Genomic DNA, 19,432 nt, shown 5'->3' on the forward strand with positions numbered 1-19,432 from the left:
CTCTTCTCGGAGGAGTAAGCACGAGGCTTCCTTCTTACGCTCATTAAGTTGTAGTCAGCTGTGTGTGTGTGTGAACATCTGTGTGTGCTTGTTTAAGGTTAATGTGAGGACTGTAATGCTTTTTTTCCATGTTTTATGTAGGACATGTTTGGTTTGTCTGTGAGTTAATAACTTTCTGTCAGCGTGTGTTGTTTGTGTAACGTGTCTCCCAATTGTAACTCTGAATTTGTTGTCGTACTGCTGTGTTTCTGCAGAGCCGATGTGGGAGCTTTAAACTTTTACAGGAAACAAAACTCCTTGAAAACTTTTTCTTTTCATTTTCATTGATTCATAACGGCTGACATTTTGGAGATACCACATTTTCACACTGCAGCAGCAGCAGCAGCAGCAGCAGTAGCATGTATTAAAAAAGAGACCGCTGGGAGAGATGGAGGAAAAGGTTGGAGGAGACAGAAGGAAAGTAAGTGCAGGGGAAATAATGTTGAAATTGCCTGCAGGGGGAATTTAAGGTGGATGTTAGAATAAAGTCCTCCACACATCTACATCTTAAATCACAATGTTGACAACAGTCACAGCCACACACAGATTTTAAAAAAAACACAAAAAAAAAAACCACGTCAGTGATTACAAAGTAGATCAAATACAAAAATGACATAAACCAAAAATGAATACGGTAAAAGAATGAAACCGAAAGTGTGTGCAAGTTATTGGCAAAAGTTATGTAATGTTAGCAATGGGGATTGGTAAACATAAGATTTAATCATGGATTAGAATGTAAACACTCACAATAAGCTGATTTTGGTGAGTTTCTGTGCTGTGAGATTGGAACAAACGTAAAACGTATTTATGTAGTCATATAAATATAAAGAAAGTGTTTCCTAGTTCTGATTTTTGCGTTTATAATGAAAATAATAAAAATGATCATCCTTATTTATTAATTTGCCTCAATCTCACGTCTTTATAAAAATCAGAATTCGAATGATGTTGGCCATCCACCATTAGCTGTCATATTGATCACATTTAATTTAAAGGGGACATGTTATCAAAAAATCCACTTTGACAGTGATTTTGAACGTATATTTGGGTAACCTGAGTGTCTACCGACCCACAAAATGTGAAATCAATCCATCCAGTCCTTTGTTTGTGGTCTGCATAAGTCTTACAACACAGAGAAAAATGCTCTGTTTCAAATTTGCTCTCCTTGTGATGTCACAGTGGGATTCTAGTTAAAAAAGAAATCCCCTCCCCTCCACCTGATATCTCCACCCATGGACTTGTTTCCCTGTATAATGTTTTTAAATGCACAAAAACTATGCTGACAAGTTCAGTCTATTTGATAAACATCTTTGTAGGAGGTCTGGAGGTCTCTCACCCAGAACATCTTTAGCAACAGAAATGTCTTTCCCTCAATTTGATCAATATTTATGAACAATTTAAAGGTTTTCCTCACCACTTTTAAATTATGATTTAGTTATGTGTCCTCTTTTTATGTTCATCAGTAACATTTTTACGCAGTGATGCATTCATTTAAAAACATGTAGACTTTGAGTTCTTGTGTTTCTGTTCTATTTTAGCCCTGCAGAGTTCCTCCAGCTGTAGCTTCATACAGGCTCTGCAGCCTTTGTTGTTTTTTATGACATCATTGGACTAACTTTAGTTTAGTTTATATATAATCAAACATAATACAGAATGTGTTCATTCTGTGACACATGATCAAAGTAAGTTTTACTGACAGAAGAGTTTAATTCATAGAGGGGGCGGGACATTGTTGATTGACAGACAGACAGTCAACATGGTTACTCACTCTCACCTGCCTGCTGCTTTGTATAGTTGTTTAGCCTAATCCCTATAAATTGGGTAATCACAACAGGTGAGCTTCGGGTGTAGAGGCTTGATAGTAACTTTTAAAAACCAAGAGAGAGCAGAAAACACCGACACCAACATTTTAAACACCAGGGTTATATCTCCACTAACTGTCTGTCTGAGCTCCTCTCTGTCTGACTCTGACTGACTCTCCGGCTCGTTTAACGGTTTATGGTGTCGCTATCTGAGATGTACACTTAACTGTGCAAACTATGCAGATAAGTTAACTGTTGCTCACGCCGTGTCGGTTTGAGAAAATATCAGAACATTTGCATATAATTGAGGTATAACAGTCGGATGCGCGACTCGCTTTAAATGTTGCGGCTGCAAGGAATTGTGGGGCATCATTTCTCATCTCCTTTCGTAAAGGATGGTCCAGTGTATCCTATGCAAAAGGAGGTTATAAAGGAAGCATTGACCCACCTTTCCTTAACTTTTAGAGAATTCGAACGGCTCTTATCATGGCCGCCACTTAAATGCTTCCAGGTCATTTCACTCAGTTAGGAACCTTCCTAAGCCAAAATGACGATTCGAACGCAACCTAGGTCTCCCATAAAGGGAAGGAGAGTTCATTGCTCAGTTTGCTCTCCAAAGGACAAGACCTGTTCCACCTTTCTTTGCAAAGTGCGTCCACAATGCGAGTTATTGTTTGGCATTATGACTTCAGTGATTGTTTGTTTATGATGAAAAAAACACTTGACAAATTAAGGAACAACCTGTGCTAATAAAAACCTCAAAGTGGAATCATTCTCGCTGCCTTCATTCCCATACCTCAACTCACCCTTTGATGTCAATGAGCTTCAGCCCTCAACCTCAATTTAGGTTACACCTGAAAAAGGGATAATATGTTGTCTTTTAAAGATTGTTTTCACATTTGCAAAATATCTTCTCTTCAATCTTTGTTGGCCAGTTTAATCATCGTGTAACTCCTTGTTTAGGGGACATAATCAGATTTTTTGTGTACGAGTATCAGGCTAGAATGTGTAGGATTGGTTGGACTTTAGTCTTGACTTGCTTAAATGCACATATGCTCTGATTAAGTTATCACCGTCCTACACTGTGTTTTAAAAACCTTATGGGAGCCCCTAACCTTTGCCTCCTTTTACCTCCGAGTCAGAGGAATTCATGAATAAACCAGTGAATGCTCTTAATCGAAATCTTTGGCGAGTGACCACGTTGTAAAATGGATAATCCACTCTGAGGTCTGCATTACAGGATTAGTTCAAATCCAGCACTGAGGCGGCTTCACATCAGGTGGTTTTTTACCTTCACGTCATGTGTTGAAATCCTTTAAAACAAACACTTCCTTCTGGATTAGCTCTCATTTAATCTTTAAATCAATACACAGATAAGACAAGGAATCTTTTCTCCTCCTTCTGAATAGTCGTTGGCTAAAAGACAGATCAGGTTTCCTTTCACTGTGCTTTCATATCTGCAGCGATCGTAAGAGAAACCTAATCAGACCATTATAATTAAAGAGGCCAGAGTGTTGGTGCAGAAGGCGGAGAGAGGAGGAGGAGATAGCAGATGAGGCGAGAGGTCGAGTCTGCCCACTGAAAGCCACTTAAATGCCTTTCTTATTAACTCTCTGTGACATTTGATCTACCTGCATCCCTTCTCCTAAAACACATACACACACATACACACTTAGGTCTACCATCCAGCTCCTCTGTCCCTAAGAAACGGTCCCTGCATCTCTGCTGCATCCCCCTCCTCTCTGAATCAGGTTACTTTCATTCCAAACAGGTACTACATTGACATTTCTCGATGCAAATGGGGCCTCACCTCGAGCTGAAGAGACCGCTGTAACGGAATGTAATTGACCAACATGGAAGAAGTTGACATTTCTTGGGGCCGTAATGAAAAGTTCAGCTTCTTCTACTCCATGAAAATGTTTTTTAAGGCATGAAAAGATACATCTGTGATGGTTAAAGCTCCTGTGAGGAGTTCTATGAGCTAGTTATGAAACAGGCTGAAATTCCAGCTGAAGCCTCGTTATGACCTTCAAAAAAGAAAAAGACTATCAGTGACTAGATTGTATAGTCAGTTTTTGAGTTTTTCTCGTATGTACCTCGAGGTAGAAATTTGGTCAGATCATCAGGACGTTTTGAAACGAAAAAAAATGAAGTAGCATCAAACCAACCCGACTGTGACCACCGCAATCTGTGCATCAATTAGCGAGAGAGCGTTGATGATTTTTGTATGTGCCTGCACCACTATGCGTTTACGTACATTCCCACTGAGCTAAACCAGCGAAGCAGCACAACCCCAGCTGTTCCAGCATGTTTGGAATTGAAAATAATAACTGATAGCGTTTGACTTTTCTCTCTTAATCTGCTCCAATGAGGTCAGCTGTCAGTTCTTTACTACTATACTGATTATTGTCAGAGAAACATCTTGATTTCTTTCAGCATCAAAGGCTCATTTCACCCCCAGCAGTTGGATAAAAGGCACATGATGAATAATGTCTCATCATTTTGATATTTTGTTTGAGTTGTTTTAAATGTAAATTACAAATTATGACTCACTCCTCAACAAAGTTTTATTTTCTGAGAGTTTGCTAACAGTTCAAGTGCATTCAATTGAAAGAATAAAATAATGAGTAATATAACAAAAAAATACAGTCATGTTAAACTAAAAAGTGATAGATCTGCTGGTTCTGGCTTTTCATTTGAGAGGATTTACCATTTTTCCTCTGTGTTGTATTATTGTGTGTAATAAAATGGAGCTTGGGGCTCTTGGAAGCTAAAGAAAATATCATAAACTATAGACAACAGATAAAAAAGATAATTAAAATATCAAATAGTTTTTTCCCTAAAAAAAGGCAAACTATCCTGATTGATTTGAAGCAAGACTGCACAAATCTAAACCTTAGCTCCAGCATGTTCAGCCAGATTTATACACATTTTTACTCGCATACTGGAATCCTGCTCCGTGCAGCAGATTCTTAATGATCCTGTTTACATGAGTGGGTGGCAGGAACTCCGCCATGGTCAGTAGTTCCAGCTGAGGTCATCCATGTTCAAAACTGATGCGCTCATTCCCTTCCGCCGAAAAACTTGGATGAAAGCCCACGCGGTGCAAAGTACTGCCGCCTTAAGTAACATGAGCTGGCTGTCATGACTGTTGGCATGTGCGTGGACGGTAACTGGACGGTGTAATCAAGGAGAGAGACGTCGGCCATTGTTATGCGAGTGAGATCCTGTCGAGAGAGGCTTGGACGTCTTCCCAGGTTTCCGTTGCTGTCGTAGGTGGCGTGGGTCAAGTAACGACTCCCACAGAGGACTTTCACTCTGAAGTGCTGCTGGTTTTTCACATATGCATGTCCCTCATTACTGACGGGACTTAATGCGCAGCGCCATCTGTCCAGGGTTTGAGCCAAGGGAATATAAAAGAGTGTGAAAGTGAATGTGACTATTACAGCTGTAGAAGGTAATGAAGGTATCATTCACTGTATTATTACAGTGACAAAAGCCAAGCCTCACTGCCCTCTTTCTCGCTAATGGATCCCAGCCATTATTAACTGGATAAATCCTCCTCATTGTGTCTCTCTCTCTCTTCCTCTTTGTCTCTCTTTTCTGCCTGTCTTTCCTCTCCTCATTTCGCCTCCCTTTCATCTTTTACTCCCGGTGAAGCGTCCTCTTGTTTCCTCATCTTGCAGCCGAAATTGTCCCCGCTGCTCTCCTTCCGCCTCACTTTCTCGTTCCAACCTCCATATGCCCTCGCTCTCGTTCTTTCCATCTTAACCTTTACTCATGCACTCTTTATTTCTTTCTCCCCACTTTCCAGTCCCAATGAAGCGGAGAGAGATGTCGCAGAAGAAGATATTCCTGATCTGCGTCGCCATCAGTACCGTCAGTCTTCTGCTGCACCATGGGGGCCACTTAAGCTGGTGAGTGATTTGAAACCCACCTTGCATATGCGAACACACACCTGCTCAAATGTTTCTCTCCTTAAGTCCATATGCTGCTAATTACTGTGAAAAACGTGGCAACAGCTCATGTCACTTACTTTCAAAAGGCAATTAAAAGTGAGACAAGCTTATTATTATTACACTCAAATATGGAGGCTGTCAGGGCTGAAGCATGGCTATGTGAGTCAAGGGACTTATTATAAAAGCTGTGTCATACGTCTTTGTCAGCCTTGTATTCTGTTCTTGTATCTTTTCCAATTTAACCTTCAACATTCACTCATAAAAAACTTTTCTGACTCATGTTTTTACTGCCTCTGTTAGTTGGATGTTACTGCTCAGCACCTTGTCTCTCCACTTTTTACATATTTTGTCACATCCTCTGTACATCTGAAACTCTGCAGCAAGACTGCATGCTGTTATACTGTAAAGTAATCAATATATACAGTTTGCACCCAAGACTACAAATGATTGGACTTTGCAGGAATTTTGTAATAAGCCTAATTGTAATGTTAAAATAATTTCATGAATATTCATCTTCACTGACTGCACTCGTGCTGCTGCTTGATGGTTAATCTACTTTTTTGGACACAAATGATGCCAAGAATTCAATAATATATATTTTTTTACCTCTGTAGATGTCATCATTATGCTGAAGATTGGTTTATGATGGCATGCACATAATGGAATTGTTGACTGATGTGCATTAATAAGCTCTTCACAGACAGTATAATACATATAATAAATTGAAAACCAGTAAGTTTGACATTATTTGTTTGGAAATCCAATTATTGAAGACATTACACCTCGTGTAAGAAACTTTGTGACAAGTATTCTTTTTGCATCATGCATTATTTTGAACAGTCACTTGCTGTGCATATTTGCCGTGGAAAATTCACCACAAAGGTTGTTTCTATAACACGTCAATCTCTTTTATTTTTATGTATTCAGTGTATTTGCAATTATGTCACCAATGTCAACATTTTATTTAAAGTAGCTGCATCCCTTTTTCCCAAACCAATGGAGCATAAAATGTATATTTTTATTTCCTTTTTTTTTCTGTAGGACCATGGAAGCCTTCCACTTAAGCTGTCCTGGGCTGCGTTCCCTCCCTCTCTGGGGCCTGAAACCGAAGCACACCAATGTGGCCTTCCTCAAGACCCACAAAACGGCCAGCTCCACCATGCAGAACCTGCTCTTCCGCTTCGCAGAGCGCAACAACGTCACGGTGGCGTTGCCCGTGCAGGCCTGCAGCCACCAGTTCTGCTACCCTCGCTCCTTCACTCCTCACTTTGTCCATCCGCATACGATACCTCCGAACATCATCACCAGCCACATGCGTTTCAATAAGGCGGAGATGCAGCGCCTTATGCCCAACGATACAATCTATATCACAATCCTGAGAGAGCCTGGGTCCATGTTTGAGTCCTTGTTCAGTTACTACAACCAGTACTGTCAGAGCTTCAAAAGGGTGCCTAATGGTTCCCTGGAGGCTTTCTTAGAGGAACCTTGGCACTACTACCGACCTGATGAGAAAGACTCCATGTATGCACGCAACACTGTGACCTTTGACTTAGGTGGGGACAAGGACAGACCAGCTACAGATGTGACTTACGCCCAGACCTTTCTGGTAGAGGTGGAAAGAGTCTTCTCACTGGTAATGATAGCAGAGTACTTTGACGAGTCTCTGGTTCTCCTTCGCCATCTTCTTAATTGGGATTTGGACGACATTTTGTATGTTAAGCTCAACATGCGGACAACCAACTCAAAGCGTAGCCTGACGCCGGGCCTTTCTTCAAAGATCCGTGACTGGAATTCCATAGATGCACTCCTCTATGACCACTTCAACGCATCACTGTGGCGCCAACTGTCCGCCATGGGTCATGCGTGTGTGGCAAGGGAGGTGCGTCTCCTTCGACAAGCCCAGGAAAGACTCATGAGAAGCTGCTTTGGTGGACGGATGCCGCTTCTACGCTCAGCCGAGCAGATAAAAAACAAAGATCTCCGCCCGTGGAAGCCCAGTGGAAAAGTTGACATTGTGGGCTACGACCTACCGGTAAATCTCAGCCGTGGTTTCTCGAGCCAGGCCCAGGAGCTCTGCCTCAAGCTAGTCATGCCAGAGGTCCAGTATACAAGAGTTCTCTTACGCTCGCAATTACTGCGCTACCGTCGAAGCTACCAGTTCCGGCCACCACAGCAGTCACGCTCCCCCCAGCAGCCTATACGTACTGTCCTGCTGCGGCATCCTCAGGGTCAACGCAGCCAGCCGACCCCAGCAGCCCCAGGCCCCGTATCAGGAACAAGGTCTACCTCCACCACAAAGCCTGCTGAAGGGCCACAAGATGGGACCACAAAGTTAAGGCCTAAGACCTCACAGAACGAGGCCTCCTAGGCTGCAAACAGAGACATGGACACAATCTGAGTGCCCAACAGACTGCATTGAACTTACCCATCCTGACCCTCGAGACAATGATGCTTGGTGGATTGGGGCAGTGGGAAAAACGGTGTCTTTGGGAAATCAATGTCTCTCCCTTCCACAGTTTCTGATAAAAAATACATGAGAACAAAGAAGGGAAAGCGGGTTACAGTTTTTTTTGGGACTTGAAGTGGAATCCCTCCCCTCCCTGGTCTGTGAAACAGCACCAGAGTTGGCAGACTCATGAGCTGAAGAAATCTACACTGAGACACGGCTCAATTGCACTCCTCTGCAAACGGATTGGAGAGGGTTTTAGGTGAAAGTGGTTCTTTGAAGCAAATCTGTTACATGCGACAAGGACTCAATAGGGAAGTGGCGATATCGTGCCTATTGTGAGGCACAGAGTGGGCTTTGTGTGTATCACACTGGTATAGTCTCATGTTACTTGCTTTCATTCTGTTTCTCGAGCTCTGTTTCATTCTCTCTCCCTAACATATGCCATTTAAAGTCCTTGAGAGAGACATAGTGACATAAAGGGATCAACTGTCAGGCTTCCAAAGAGCCTCCTAAGAGGCCAGACAGACATTGAGATCACCTCAACCATTAACACGACAGCACAATCAACGACTCCTCTCTTACGGATTCCAAGGGCCTAAAGCAATGGTGGAAGGATGGGTTAAAAGCAAGGATGGATCTTATCTAGAGGGTAGGCTAAAGACTGCTGGATACTCAATTTGGCCACCCATTATTGCTGTGACTTCAACAGTGACTGAGCACACTCATAAAGCCTGTGTCCCTTCAGCCTTCAACCTCTCCGGCTTGCTCCCTGCATCCTCCATCCTCTGATCCCTGATGCTGCCCTCTGGTCAGGCTCTAGAACCAGACAGCAGCACCAACATCTTTCTTTCTTTGCTGTCCCCCTCGGACCACCAGCTGAGATCACATCTTTTCACTGTAGAGAGTTTTTGGAGATGGTGAGGTTTCTGGATGTGAGGTTGCATTGCAATATGATCCCCAGGCCTTCATTCTATATGGAAGGCATGGATTTAATAACCTACCAGCAACCCCACACTGCACACATCGCCACAAACAAAAAAAACCTAAAGCAGCTTGACAGGACAAAGACCTGAAGCCCGTGGGTCCCAGTGTTTGAATATTTAATTCTCTCCTATCATAGCCCTCCTATGGCCTATGTCCTTAGGTTACACAGCGATACGTTTTCATTAGATATATAAGAACGGGGTAAAGGTGCTCATTCTGAATCAGGAATTTCAGGTGAACAAAGCAAAATCATCAGCGTATGATGCTTTAAAAAAAACTCACAAGGCTGGTGGGCTGAAAACGTCATCATTTATCTCAGCTGTGATCCACTCTTACTGCATTTTGCTCATATTTAATGTGTCATTTATGTTATTTATTCCTCTGGTGATCAGCAGGGTACTGCTAAGTGACTGATAGGCGGAGGAAGGACGTCTGTGTGTATCTGTGAGTGTGTGTGACATGGGAGTGTATGTGGGCCAGGGAATGTTGTATTTTTTTTCATGGCCAGCCAAGTTGGCATGGCAACAAAAGGAAGTAATGTGGGTGAGATTTATTGAAACTATGTATTATTTATTATCGGGACTTGAAGAATCCCATTACTGTATTTTGAACTGTTGTTTTTCATGAACCACTGGATAAAAAAATAAAAAAAACTTTCTTTGACGTCAAGTTAGTGAACATTTGAGTGTTCATCAAACCACTTCAGGCAACATCTGGTTAAGGCTTGTGGCGATGATATGAATCATTCATCTCTATATGTTTTACATAATGCAACACTACAGAAAGCACTTCTGAAAACCCCTACATTGAATCAAGTGTAGTCACTTTAAAATTCATCTTTCGTTCAGCAGTGCTTAAGTGCTCGACCGCACAATGCTTTTGTGGTTGGAAGTCTGTCACACTGAAGGTTACAATAATGAGAAACACAAACTGCTGCTGCTCTGACAGGAACAAAGAGCAGGAGGAAAAAGCGACACGGCTTGAGGATACACAGTCTTACTGTACAATATGTGGTTGAGAATATTCAAATATTCAAAGTGTGCTTACACGAACTAACAAGGAACGTCAGCTTTGAGGGCATCAGAATCATAACAGTGTTTATTTACAGGTAATTAAACTTCTGTGATAGATTCCTTTAATGCACATGATCTGTAAAAACATTTAAAAAATTATATTTAAAGATATTGTTTCTGCTTTTCAGTTCAAGTAATGTGGACCAAATCAACGTGTAGATCAGACTGCTAACTTCCTCTAAAGACGCGGTCATTTCCTGAAACAGCTAGGCATTATATTGTTTGGGACTTTTGTTTTTCTGAGAGCTGTGGATAGATACAGGTTTAATGCACTTCCTCCCATTTTGACTAAATTAATGACAGGTCATTGTAATGATCCTTCCAGTGTGAGACACTGGTTCACTTTATATAGATTTTTCTTTACAACACTTACAAGTATTTTAGAAATGTAAGGCTTCTTAAAGGAACAGTGCGTACAAATAAACAAGATCAACTCATTGTTTGTTGGATTTGTCAACATCTTGAGATATATAAAACATGTAAAGCCTTATATATAAGTTCACATTTGACTCAGTTTGAATACAATGCTGCTTTGACAATGCTTTAAACTGCTGAGAGATAACACTGAATTTATGTTCCTGTCTGTCCCTTTTGTGTTCAATATCAAATAATAAACAAGACTATGAAATGTAACATTATGGGAATAAATACAGTCAAAATATGTAATCATATTATTGTGACATAATCCAGCAACAAACTGCATTTTAGTAGTTATTTCCTTTTGATTCCTTTATATTTTATTCTGTCTTAAAAAGTATTCAAAAGTCTGCTGTTCATATATAAATGAAGCCTCTCGTGGGAAATGAAGCTGTGTGATTGGCTGCTGATTGATCTGAATGATTTTGGCTCTGACCATTCATTTTAGACTCAAACCTGTCCCAATAAGGGAAAAAAAAGTCAAAGAATAAACTGGTCATGTTAAAAGAAGGATGATAATATAAAGAAAGAGCTGAAATATGCGCAATTTCATGCTTATATTTCAGATGTTGTCTGTATTTTTGGGGATAATTGCTCATTTGTGGACTAATATTGGTTCTTAAATGAAAGAAAACAATGAAAAGGGTCTTTGAAAATATCTCTCCTGAATCGTCTGACTGGGATTTAGCTGAAGGTTTTTCTTTTTTAATTTCTTTTATTTCCTCTCAACTATTAATTTCTGTTCCATTTCTTTGTGGCTGTGAGTCTCTCTAAGTGCTCTTTTGATTGTACGAGTCGTTCGCCCAACTGTTCTGCTTCTGGTGAGAAAGAGAGTTTCACTAATGGCCATGCTGTCGTGTCTAAAGTGTCGGCACTTCTTTGCCAGAGGCGCTCTGGAAACAGTACGCTAAAATCTCATCATCTTAACGAAAAGCTGCTCCTCCTTTTTTTTTTCCCCTCAGAGTGACATTGAAATATATTTATTTTTTAAGAGGAAGAGGGTTTCTTTGTTTTTTTGGGTGAACTTTTATCAAATGAAAACATTGCACCAGGTGATTGTGGCATATTAATAATTCTCCGACTGTATTTTCCTCTGAACTCTCTTATCTGCTCAATGTTGCACTCCATCCTCTGTTTATGAACTTACCTGTGGACTGAGAAGAGTGAGACTTTTTTTTCTTTTTAAATTTCATTTGGGGTGCTTGACTTGGAGAGTTTGGGTGGGTGGTGGGGCTCTGAAGAAAATGCCCAATGACAATCAGAGCTAGGGGCCCCAAAGCTTTGTAATGAAGGACTGTGAAGAACGTGATGAATAAAGTTTGAATGAATTTAAATCAGCTGTGAGTGCACGCGTGTTTGTCTCTGCCGTTTCCCTTTTCAATGCAGATTTATTCAGATATGCACAGGCTTGAATTATTCAGAATTTTAGAGACACGCACACACACACTCACTCCTTCTGCAGTGATACGTAACACACATCAACATTTGGTCAATTAAGATTCTGATCCTAAATGGTTTCTATTTCCCTGAAGACCCGGACCACAGATTTGAGCCTTCAATCAGTCGTTTGGAATTACCTCGGTCCAGCTCGCCGGCTCAAATGAATGAACAATTTACTTCCGAGAAGGACAAAAAACAAAATGCGAAGCTGTTTGTTCTGACTGTGATTGAGGCAATCACTAAAATGTGTTGCCCTCCACCTCTCCGCCATTATATCCTCCAGACCCTTTGTCTCAGCAACTGTGAAACGTCTTCTCTGCTGTTCTTCTGCTTTTGGTTATGAAAGGAGCTTCAGGCTGATAAATGATTGAAAAACAGAAACTAATAATATAACAATAAAGATAGTCAGATGACAAACGGGGACAGAACATGTCAGGTTGTCAACAAACACTTGAACCTTAGTGTGTTCTTCCTCCTGAAACAAGCCGCCTTCATGCATTTACAATCAGCTGCTGTGCAGAAACATGGCAGAGTGACACATCATGAACAACACTGAAGAGAAAGTTGGAAACATTATAAAGCAGCTGTTAAATATCCACTCAGCACAAGTCTGTGAGAGCACAGATAAAAGGTCTAATATGCAGCTTTCAGAGTAGATGTCATGATTTCAGCACCAGGCTCTAAGACTGAAAGTTACTTTTCTTTGGCCATACCCTCCCCCCAAATGAACACACGTGCAAACCCCTGAATTATTAATACTATTTATTTTAGATTTCTTTTCCAATTTTGCTTTATCTGGCTAGGAAAATGCTTTTATTGAATGCACACTTTTTACTCCCACATACCAAATTGCTCCCATGGCATTAATGGTGCATTCATGTGGTGTCGGACACATCGGGAAAATGAGTTTCTGATTTGTAAAATGCACATGAACGCCTGCTCAAGTCCGAACAACAACTTAGGTGCCCGACTTGCAGACTTGATGTCATATTCGTCATCACATGGGTGGCCAAATATGGTTCTGTTAATGTTAAGATACTTTTTATGTGCAAAAAGCACATAAGCTTTTTGCTAAAAGAAAAAAAAAAAAAAAAAAAAAAAAAAAAGACGTTCACTCATCTTCTTCGAAGCTTGAACACTTTTTTTTTTGTAGTGGTTACAACATTCCAACTTTCCAAAACTGAAATCACGGGAAAGCACTGAAGTTGGAAGAACAACTTCACAACTCGGAAACTGGGACCATCTGAGGAGCACATGAATGCAGCATAAGCATTAACCAATCATTATGTGCGTCAATTAGATTTATTATTAGCAACACGTCAAGCATTACATACATTAAGGAAACATTAAACCCTCCCGACACATAACGTATAATAAAATGATTGGGGGAAAAGCAGGGTTGTTACTATGATCCTAACTGATGCGGGATATCAGCCACAGAACACACAAAATCAGATTTACCTCCCTAATAAAACACAAACAAACAAACAAACCACCTCTGTACTGTGCTGCAAAGCTTAAAGGTCCACAGAGGAAAATTCGAGACCACACACTCCACCACAATGCATCTCATTAATATCATAACCATGTATTCATGTGTTGTGCACATGCTGTTTTATTGTAGTTATTTGTTGTATTATTCATTTGAAAGTGCACAAGTGGAACTCTGGGTAATTTGCAAGCTGAGCATTGTCAAAAGGTTAGCCTCAAGTGCTCCGCCTTGATTGCACTGTGATGTGGGCCTTAAATGTCACGAACCTTTTCATCATCAAGGAGGAAATTAATCTTCATCTTACAGAAAATAAATCATGGTAACTGAATAACAAGTTGTTGTTTCTTCTCAATGGAACACAAGAGAAAAGTTTTTCTCTTTTCTGGACATTCAATGACGCTTTGCCGCAGGATATCACACCATAGCTGACCAGTTTTCTGTCTTGACATCGTCTACAGTTAAAGAATCTTCTTCAGCTGCTCTATGATGCCAATCAATGAATCGATCAAGCGCTGTTGGGCTACTATCTACCCTGCCATGTGGCCCCCACAGCTCAACTGTGAAATAAGATGGTCAGCAGGAACCTCCCTTCACAAGTGTTTTGTCAAGTTATGCCCCCAACACCTCGGGAAGGCTCGGGAAGTTAGCTCCAGCGTCCCATAGCAACCCCCCTCCATGCTAGCTCATATGCCCATAGTAACCTGCACAGGCAGAACTTATTTGTGCTAAATACAGTTATTCCAGCTTTCAATATTACAGAAGAGAAAAGAGAAAAATTGAGAGAAGAGTCTGTAGAAAAAATGTGTATATATAGCCTATATTTACCTATAGCATTATGTAGTACAGTATACTAATAAAGATAGTTTATCATGCTTAAAATGTATGTGACATACAGTTAATGACCAAAAAATAGATCTAGATAATTGCTGATATAAGGTCATATAATATGCAAACAAAAAGATTAAATTTGACCTATCACAGCCCTCCAAACATCATATCAACATGACAGGAAATAGTAGCATCTCACAAACACTGTACTTACTTTAAATGTACGTCACAAAGGCGGATGGATGAAGATACTTGAAGTAGGAAGTTTTACAATTTGTTTTTAACAAGGGATGGAAAGGAAAAACAAAATGGCCTCCAGCAGCTCTTGAACAGCTAGCCATGAGGCCCAAAATCTGCCCCAGAAAACACACTAAAAATAGCCCCACCTGGTGGCTGCAGAATGAACTGATAGTCTTCTCCTAGGTGAGAATTTTTTTGATTAACTAACAATTGAGACCAATTATCTGAAACTCTTACACTGACTTTGCTACAAGCGACATCCTCCTGTGTTTTAGAATGAAGCAGATGAAGTGCAAAAAACTGCAGTTCCTCAAGTGTCCTCTTGGGGCTGGCTACTAAAGCCCCAGAAGTCCCATTAACACCTATGTTAAAATGCTAAAATATGCATGTGAACATCCTGGTTCATGGAAAGATTTAATCTGAAAACTACGGTCTTTATTGGTACACTCGGGCATTGATTATTATTATTTTAATTTTTAATTTTAAGAAATTCTTCTAACATTTAAAAAGCATAAAAAGAAAATAAAGCACTATGAAAGGCTTTGAATTATGCATATTTAGTGGCACGGCTGATCCGACTGGTTGGCACAATGTAGCTATTTGTCAGGAGGCTTATGGCCTAAGGAACGAGGAAAAGTTCATTCAGAATTGATTCTTATGTGGTTGTCTCACCCTTAAGTCTATTGTCTCCCTTAAATGTGCACCGCTTCAGTCGCTAATGCTAATTTCATAATGATTCTTACTCTCTTAAATCAAGTTAATGTGCAAACACGTCAAGAGTAGTCTAATGTGTCTGTTTCCAAACACAGGCTGTTAACGCTTTCCTGAGCAGGTCAAGCTTAAATTATGTGCACCACTACACCACTGACTAAAAGCATCAGAAAAACATAAAGAGTAAAATCGAAAATCTGTTTTCAGGGCGGCATACGTAATAGATAAGAAATAACTTCTGGTTTGATTCTCTAGAATACAGAGGATCAATCCCAAACCATAATCGTCCAGGACTTTCCACTGATCCTTTTCAAAGATGTCGAATTTAAAAGCTTTCATTATTCCATCTGTCTTTTAATAATTGTAATTTCTTTTTTATTCTTTTTTTTTATTGCACTGCTTTAACATTTCAGCTGTAACATCCAGCCGGCAGATGCACACAGCTCTCCCGCTCTTTTGTCAGGCCGTGTTGGCGACGGATGTTTGCAGGCTAAATGTAGTCCAGCTTTGTGAGTCACAGAGAGCAAGGAGGCACCGCAGCACAAAGGTTTTAATGTATTTTTCTTTTCTTTTTTTTTGCCTTTTGTGAGTCAGAGTGTGTTGGAACAATGCAGGAGCGCAGGAGGCTGGCTGGGTGGGCTGTTAGAGCAGCTTATCCCTGATAATGTGCGCTCATCCCCTCTCTGAATAAGCGCTCTGCAGGGCTCAGAGGTGCCACTGACATCCAATCTACCTTTTGTTCTTACTTTCACTTTCTTCTCTACAGAGATGGAATTTATAGTTTTACATGTGTTTCCTCTCAGGCAGGAATTATATAATTGAGCCAGATAAACCTGACTGGTGAGGGTATCACCGTTTTTGGAGGCTGTAAAGTACAGAAGTTCAGAGTAAAATGCGACAGGTAACTTTGGATTAGATAATGAATACTAATTAGGGTTAGCAGATCGTCCCCTAAACCACACAACGCTTCAGCTGTGTTGAGGTTTGGAGAACTGAAAGTCCTTTTGATGAAGACAATACTTCTTGATATTCTTCTTGATTTGTGCCCTTTGTTTTTATTGATAGGGTAGCTGAAGAGACAGCAATTGTAGGGAGGAACCGGTGAGGATGACATGCACTAAATGGTCGCGCATCAGGAGTCCAACCAGAAACCAGTGAGTCTAGGACTTACGCCTCTGCACCACACATAGAGAGACACATCTTTCCTGAATGCAGACAACATAACTAACCCCTACATATCCTTTGCGGAAAAAAATCCATGTTATTTTCACATGCTTGCATGAGCATCAGTGGCATGCACCCAACTGGAAGGACATCTTTAATCTCGTAATCTTGCACAGTGGCGTACCATAGCGCCTTAAACACGTCATCTATCCCAGAGGACACTTCTGCTGCATTTTTTTTAGGGCAACAGAGGGATACTCAGTCAGGTACGCAGTGATGGTAAATGGATTGTTCTTATATGGCACTTTTCTTTCTCGGCTTTTTACACTGTTAAACTACATGTCACATTCACCCGTTCACACACTGATGGCAGAGGCTGCTATGTAAAGTGCCCATGGGTATTAATTAATCCCTTCACACGCTGTCGGCTAAGCCACTTGGGGAGCAATTTGAGGTTCAGTTTCTCGACCACAGAGTCTTTGACAAGCTTTTGTTTGACAGACAACCGACTCTACCACTGAGCCACAGACGATCCTTCTTTGAAGAACTTTTCAGCGTCAAAGAAATGTTTGCTGCACTTTAGGTTTTTTCCAACCAAACAGTTCTGGGGACTTTTTGAAGAGGAACTATCCACTAGAGAGTTCCCCGAGAACTGCACACCATGGGCACTATTTTCTGTCTGCCATTCGCACCACCATGGTCCCTACTCTGAAGCAGGAGCTAAAAAGGTTCCTCTAAATGGGGTTCTAGGAACTAAGATAGTTCATAGTACCTGCGGTGGCAAAGGGTTCCAACAGTTCCTAAAACTAAGAAAAAGTTCCTGCGGTGCAAAAGCGCCTTATGTCTTCAATCTAAATATTTATCTGACAATTTTTTCTTCTTGTTAAGGTGATCATGTCTCAATCAGACCCTCATATTCCTTGTCTCCTGGGGAGGGACAAATAAAAGATTTGATTTGATTTGATGAAGCGGTGCAGGTCTGGGATGAGAAGAAAAAGCCAAACTGCGTGTGTTGAGTGGACTTCTGACGTCTCTGATCACCCACAACAGACGGACGGGACAGTGATGAAGTGTTAGCTGGAGGGACAGACGGATGGACATCTATCAGCCTCTTTTTCATTGTTGTTTCTGTTTACATGAGCCAGTGAGGGGGGGCTGGAGGTTAGGGCTCATTTCTGTGAGCGACTTAATTAGTCTCCATCCCTCCCTCTCTCTGTGTGTGCATGTGTCTAGAAATGGAGGCATGCCTGAAGGAGAAAGAGGAGATAAATTGTGCCTTGCCTTAACATGAATAAACAAATACTTCAGCGTGAGCCTATACTCTCGCAAGGAAAAACACAGCTTCTCTTATACACGTGCTTTGAATCACAAAGTGACACGTACTGACATGCAGATTCACAAACGCCTTAATTAAACAACCTCGCAGGGGATGGCTTCCTTCAAAGCTGTCGGTGTATGCAAATGGGAAGACCAGCAGCGAGAAAAGACAGCAGAAGGACGTTCGGAGGATGGAATAAGCTCCTCCTTAGATACACAAACCTAAAACGTTAAATTGCGTTATCTTATATCAATTGTCTGCAAGCTTTGACGAGAAGTTCCTGGAACTAAATTTGAATCATTATGACACCCCTCCATCTTACACACTCATGTTTTTGGTTTCTGGTAATTGCAAGCTCAGAAAAGTAGCCTTCACACCCTTCTTCCAGAGCTTAATCTGCTTCCATCTTGTGCTGTTTTCCAGCCAAATGGAAAGTTAAATATTGTGCAGTTTTCTTTATTTCATAAGCCCCTTTCACATGGGGCAACTTCATGACATTTCCTAGACAATTTCCGGACATTCAGGTCCTGACACTTCCCAGCCATTGTTACTTTGAACATGAACCTCAGAGCAGGAAAAGGGTCAGCGTCAAACCACTTCAAATTGCAGGAGGGAGTGTCTGAGTAGATCGTGCAGAATTAAGATGAATTAAGATAAGGACTAGAAAACAAAACAATGGAAACAGAGATTAGCTGTTAATATTAAAAAAACAAGAAACAAACAGGGAGGATGCTCATTCCGTCCACTCTGGGCGATTGTTCCTGATTTCCTGCAGTGTTCACATGTCCCTTGGACAGGAAAAAGTCTGCCTCAAGCCAACCTCTCATTTCCAGGAGTGCAAAGGGTGAAAGATGATACATAGTCCGACCTGCTACTGATCGGTCGGATGACTTTCTGGCATTTCTGAAATTTTGGTCGTACGACTGCACACACTCGCTCAGTGAGAGCAGAGCCACGAGCTGATTGTGACTTCCTTTCCTGATTGTGAATGGTAAATGGACTTGAGCTTGTAGAGCGTTTTTCTAGTCTTCTGACTACTCAAAGTGCTTTTACACCGCAGGTCACGCCTACACATTCACACACTGATGGTAGAGGCTGCTGTGTAAGGTGACAATCAGAAGTAACTTATTCCATTCATACACATTCAGACGGTGCTGACGAAGCAGCTGGAGCAATTCGGGGTTAAGTGTCTTACCTAAGGACACATCAGACATGTTGCTGCAGGAGTTGGGGATTGAACCCTCGACCGTCCGGTTGAGAGACGACCGACTCGACTGAGCCACAGCCGACCATTGTGCCTGCACAAACTGACAGCTTCCGAAATCAACGGCAGGCATACCTCTGTCTTCCACCCCAAAGGTGAATTCTTTTCTTTCAAAAGGTTTTATAAAATAATTAATCACAATTGTCTTTTTCAAAACCAGCCATGTCTATAAAGGCTTCATATGAGGCAGGAAAACAAAAGCTTAGCTTAGCATAGAGGCTGGAATCTATTCAAAACTAGCCTCAATATTGACAC

At 41.1% G+C, this 19,432-nt stretch overlaps 1 protein-coding gene across 1 annotated transcript in view; it reads left to right on the forward strand.

The window, feature by feature from the left end:
* Positions 1 to 12,057, forward strand: part of gal3st3 (galactose-3-O-sulfotransferase 3) — a 32,894-nt gene extending 20,837 nt beyond the window's left edge. Inside the window, exons 2-3 of the mRNA XM_020640349.3 lie at positions 5,653 to 5,755; positions 6,839 to 12,057. Of these exons, the coding sequence (XP_020496005.1) occupies positions 5,658 to 5,755; positions 6,839 to 8,165 (1,425 nt within the window). The 5' untranslated portion in view covers positions 5,653 to 5,657 and the 3' untranslated portion in view covers positions 8,166 to 12,057. The remainder of the gene's footprint in view (positions 1 to 5,652; positions 5,756 to 6,838) is intronic.
* The last annotated feature ends 7,375 nt before the right edge of the window (positions 12,058 to 19,432 follow it).

This window comes from Labrus bergylta, chromosome 22 (assembly GCF_963930695.1).
Source record: "Labrus bergylta chromosome 22, fLabBer1.1, whole genome shotgun sequence".
NCBI classification, from domain to species: Eukaryota; Metazoa; Chordata; class Actinopteri; order Labriformes; family Labridae; genus Labrus; species Labrus bergylta.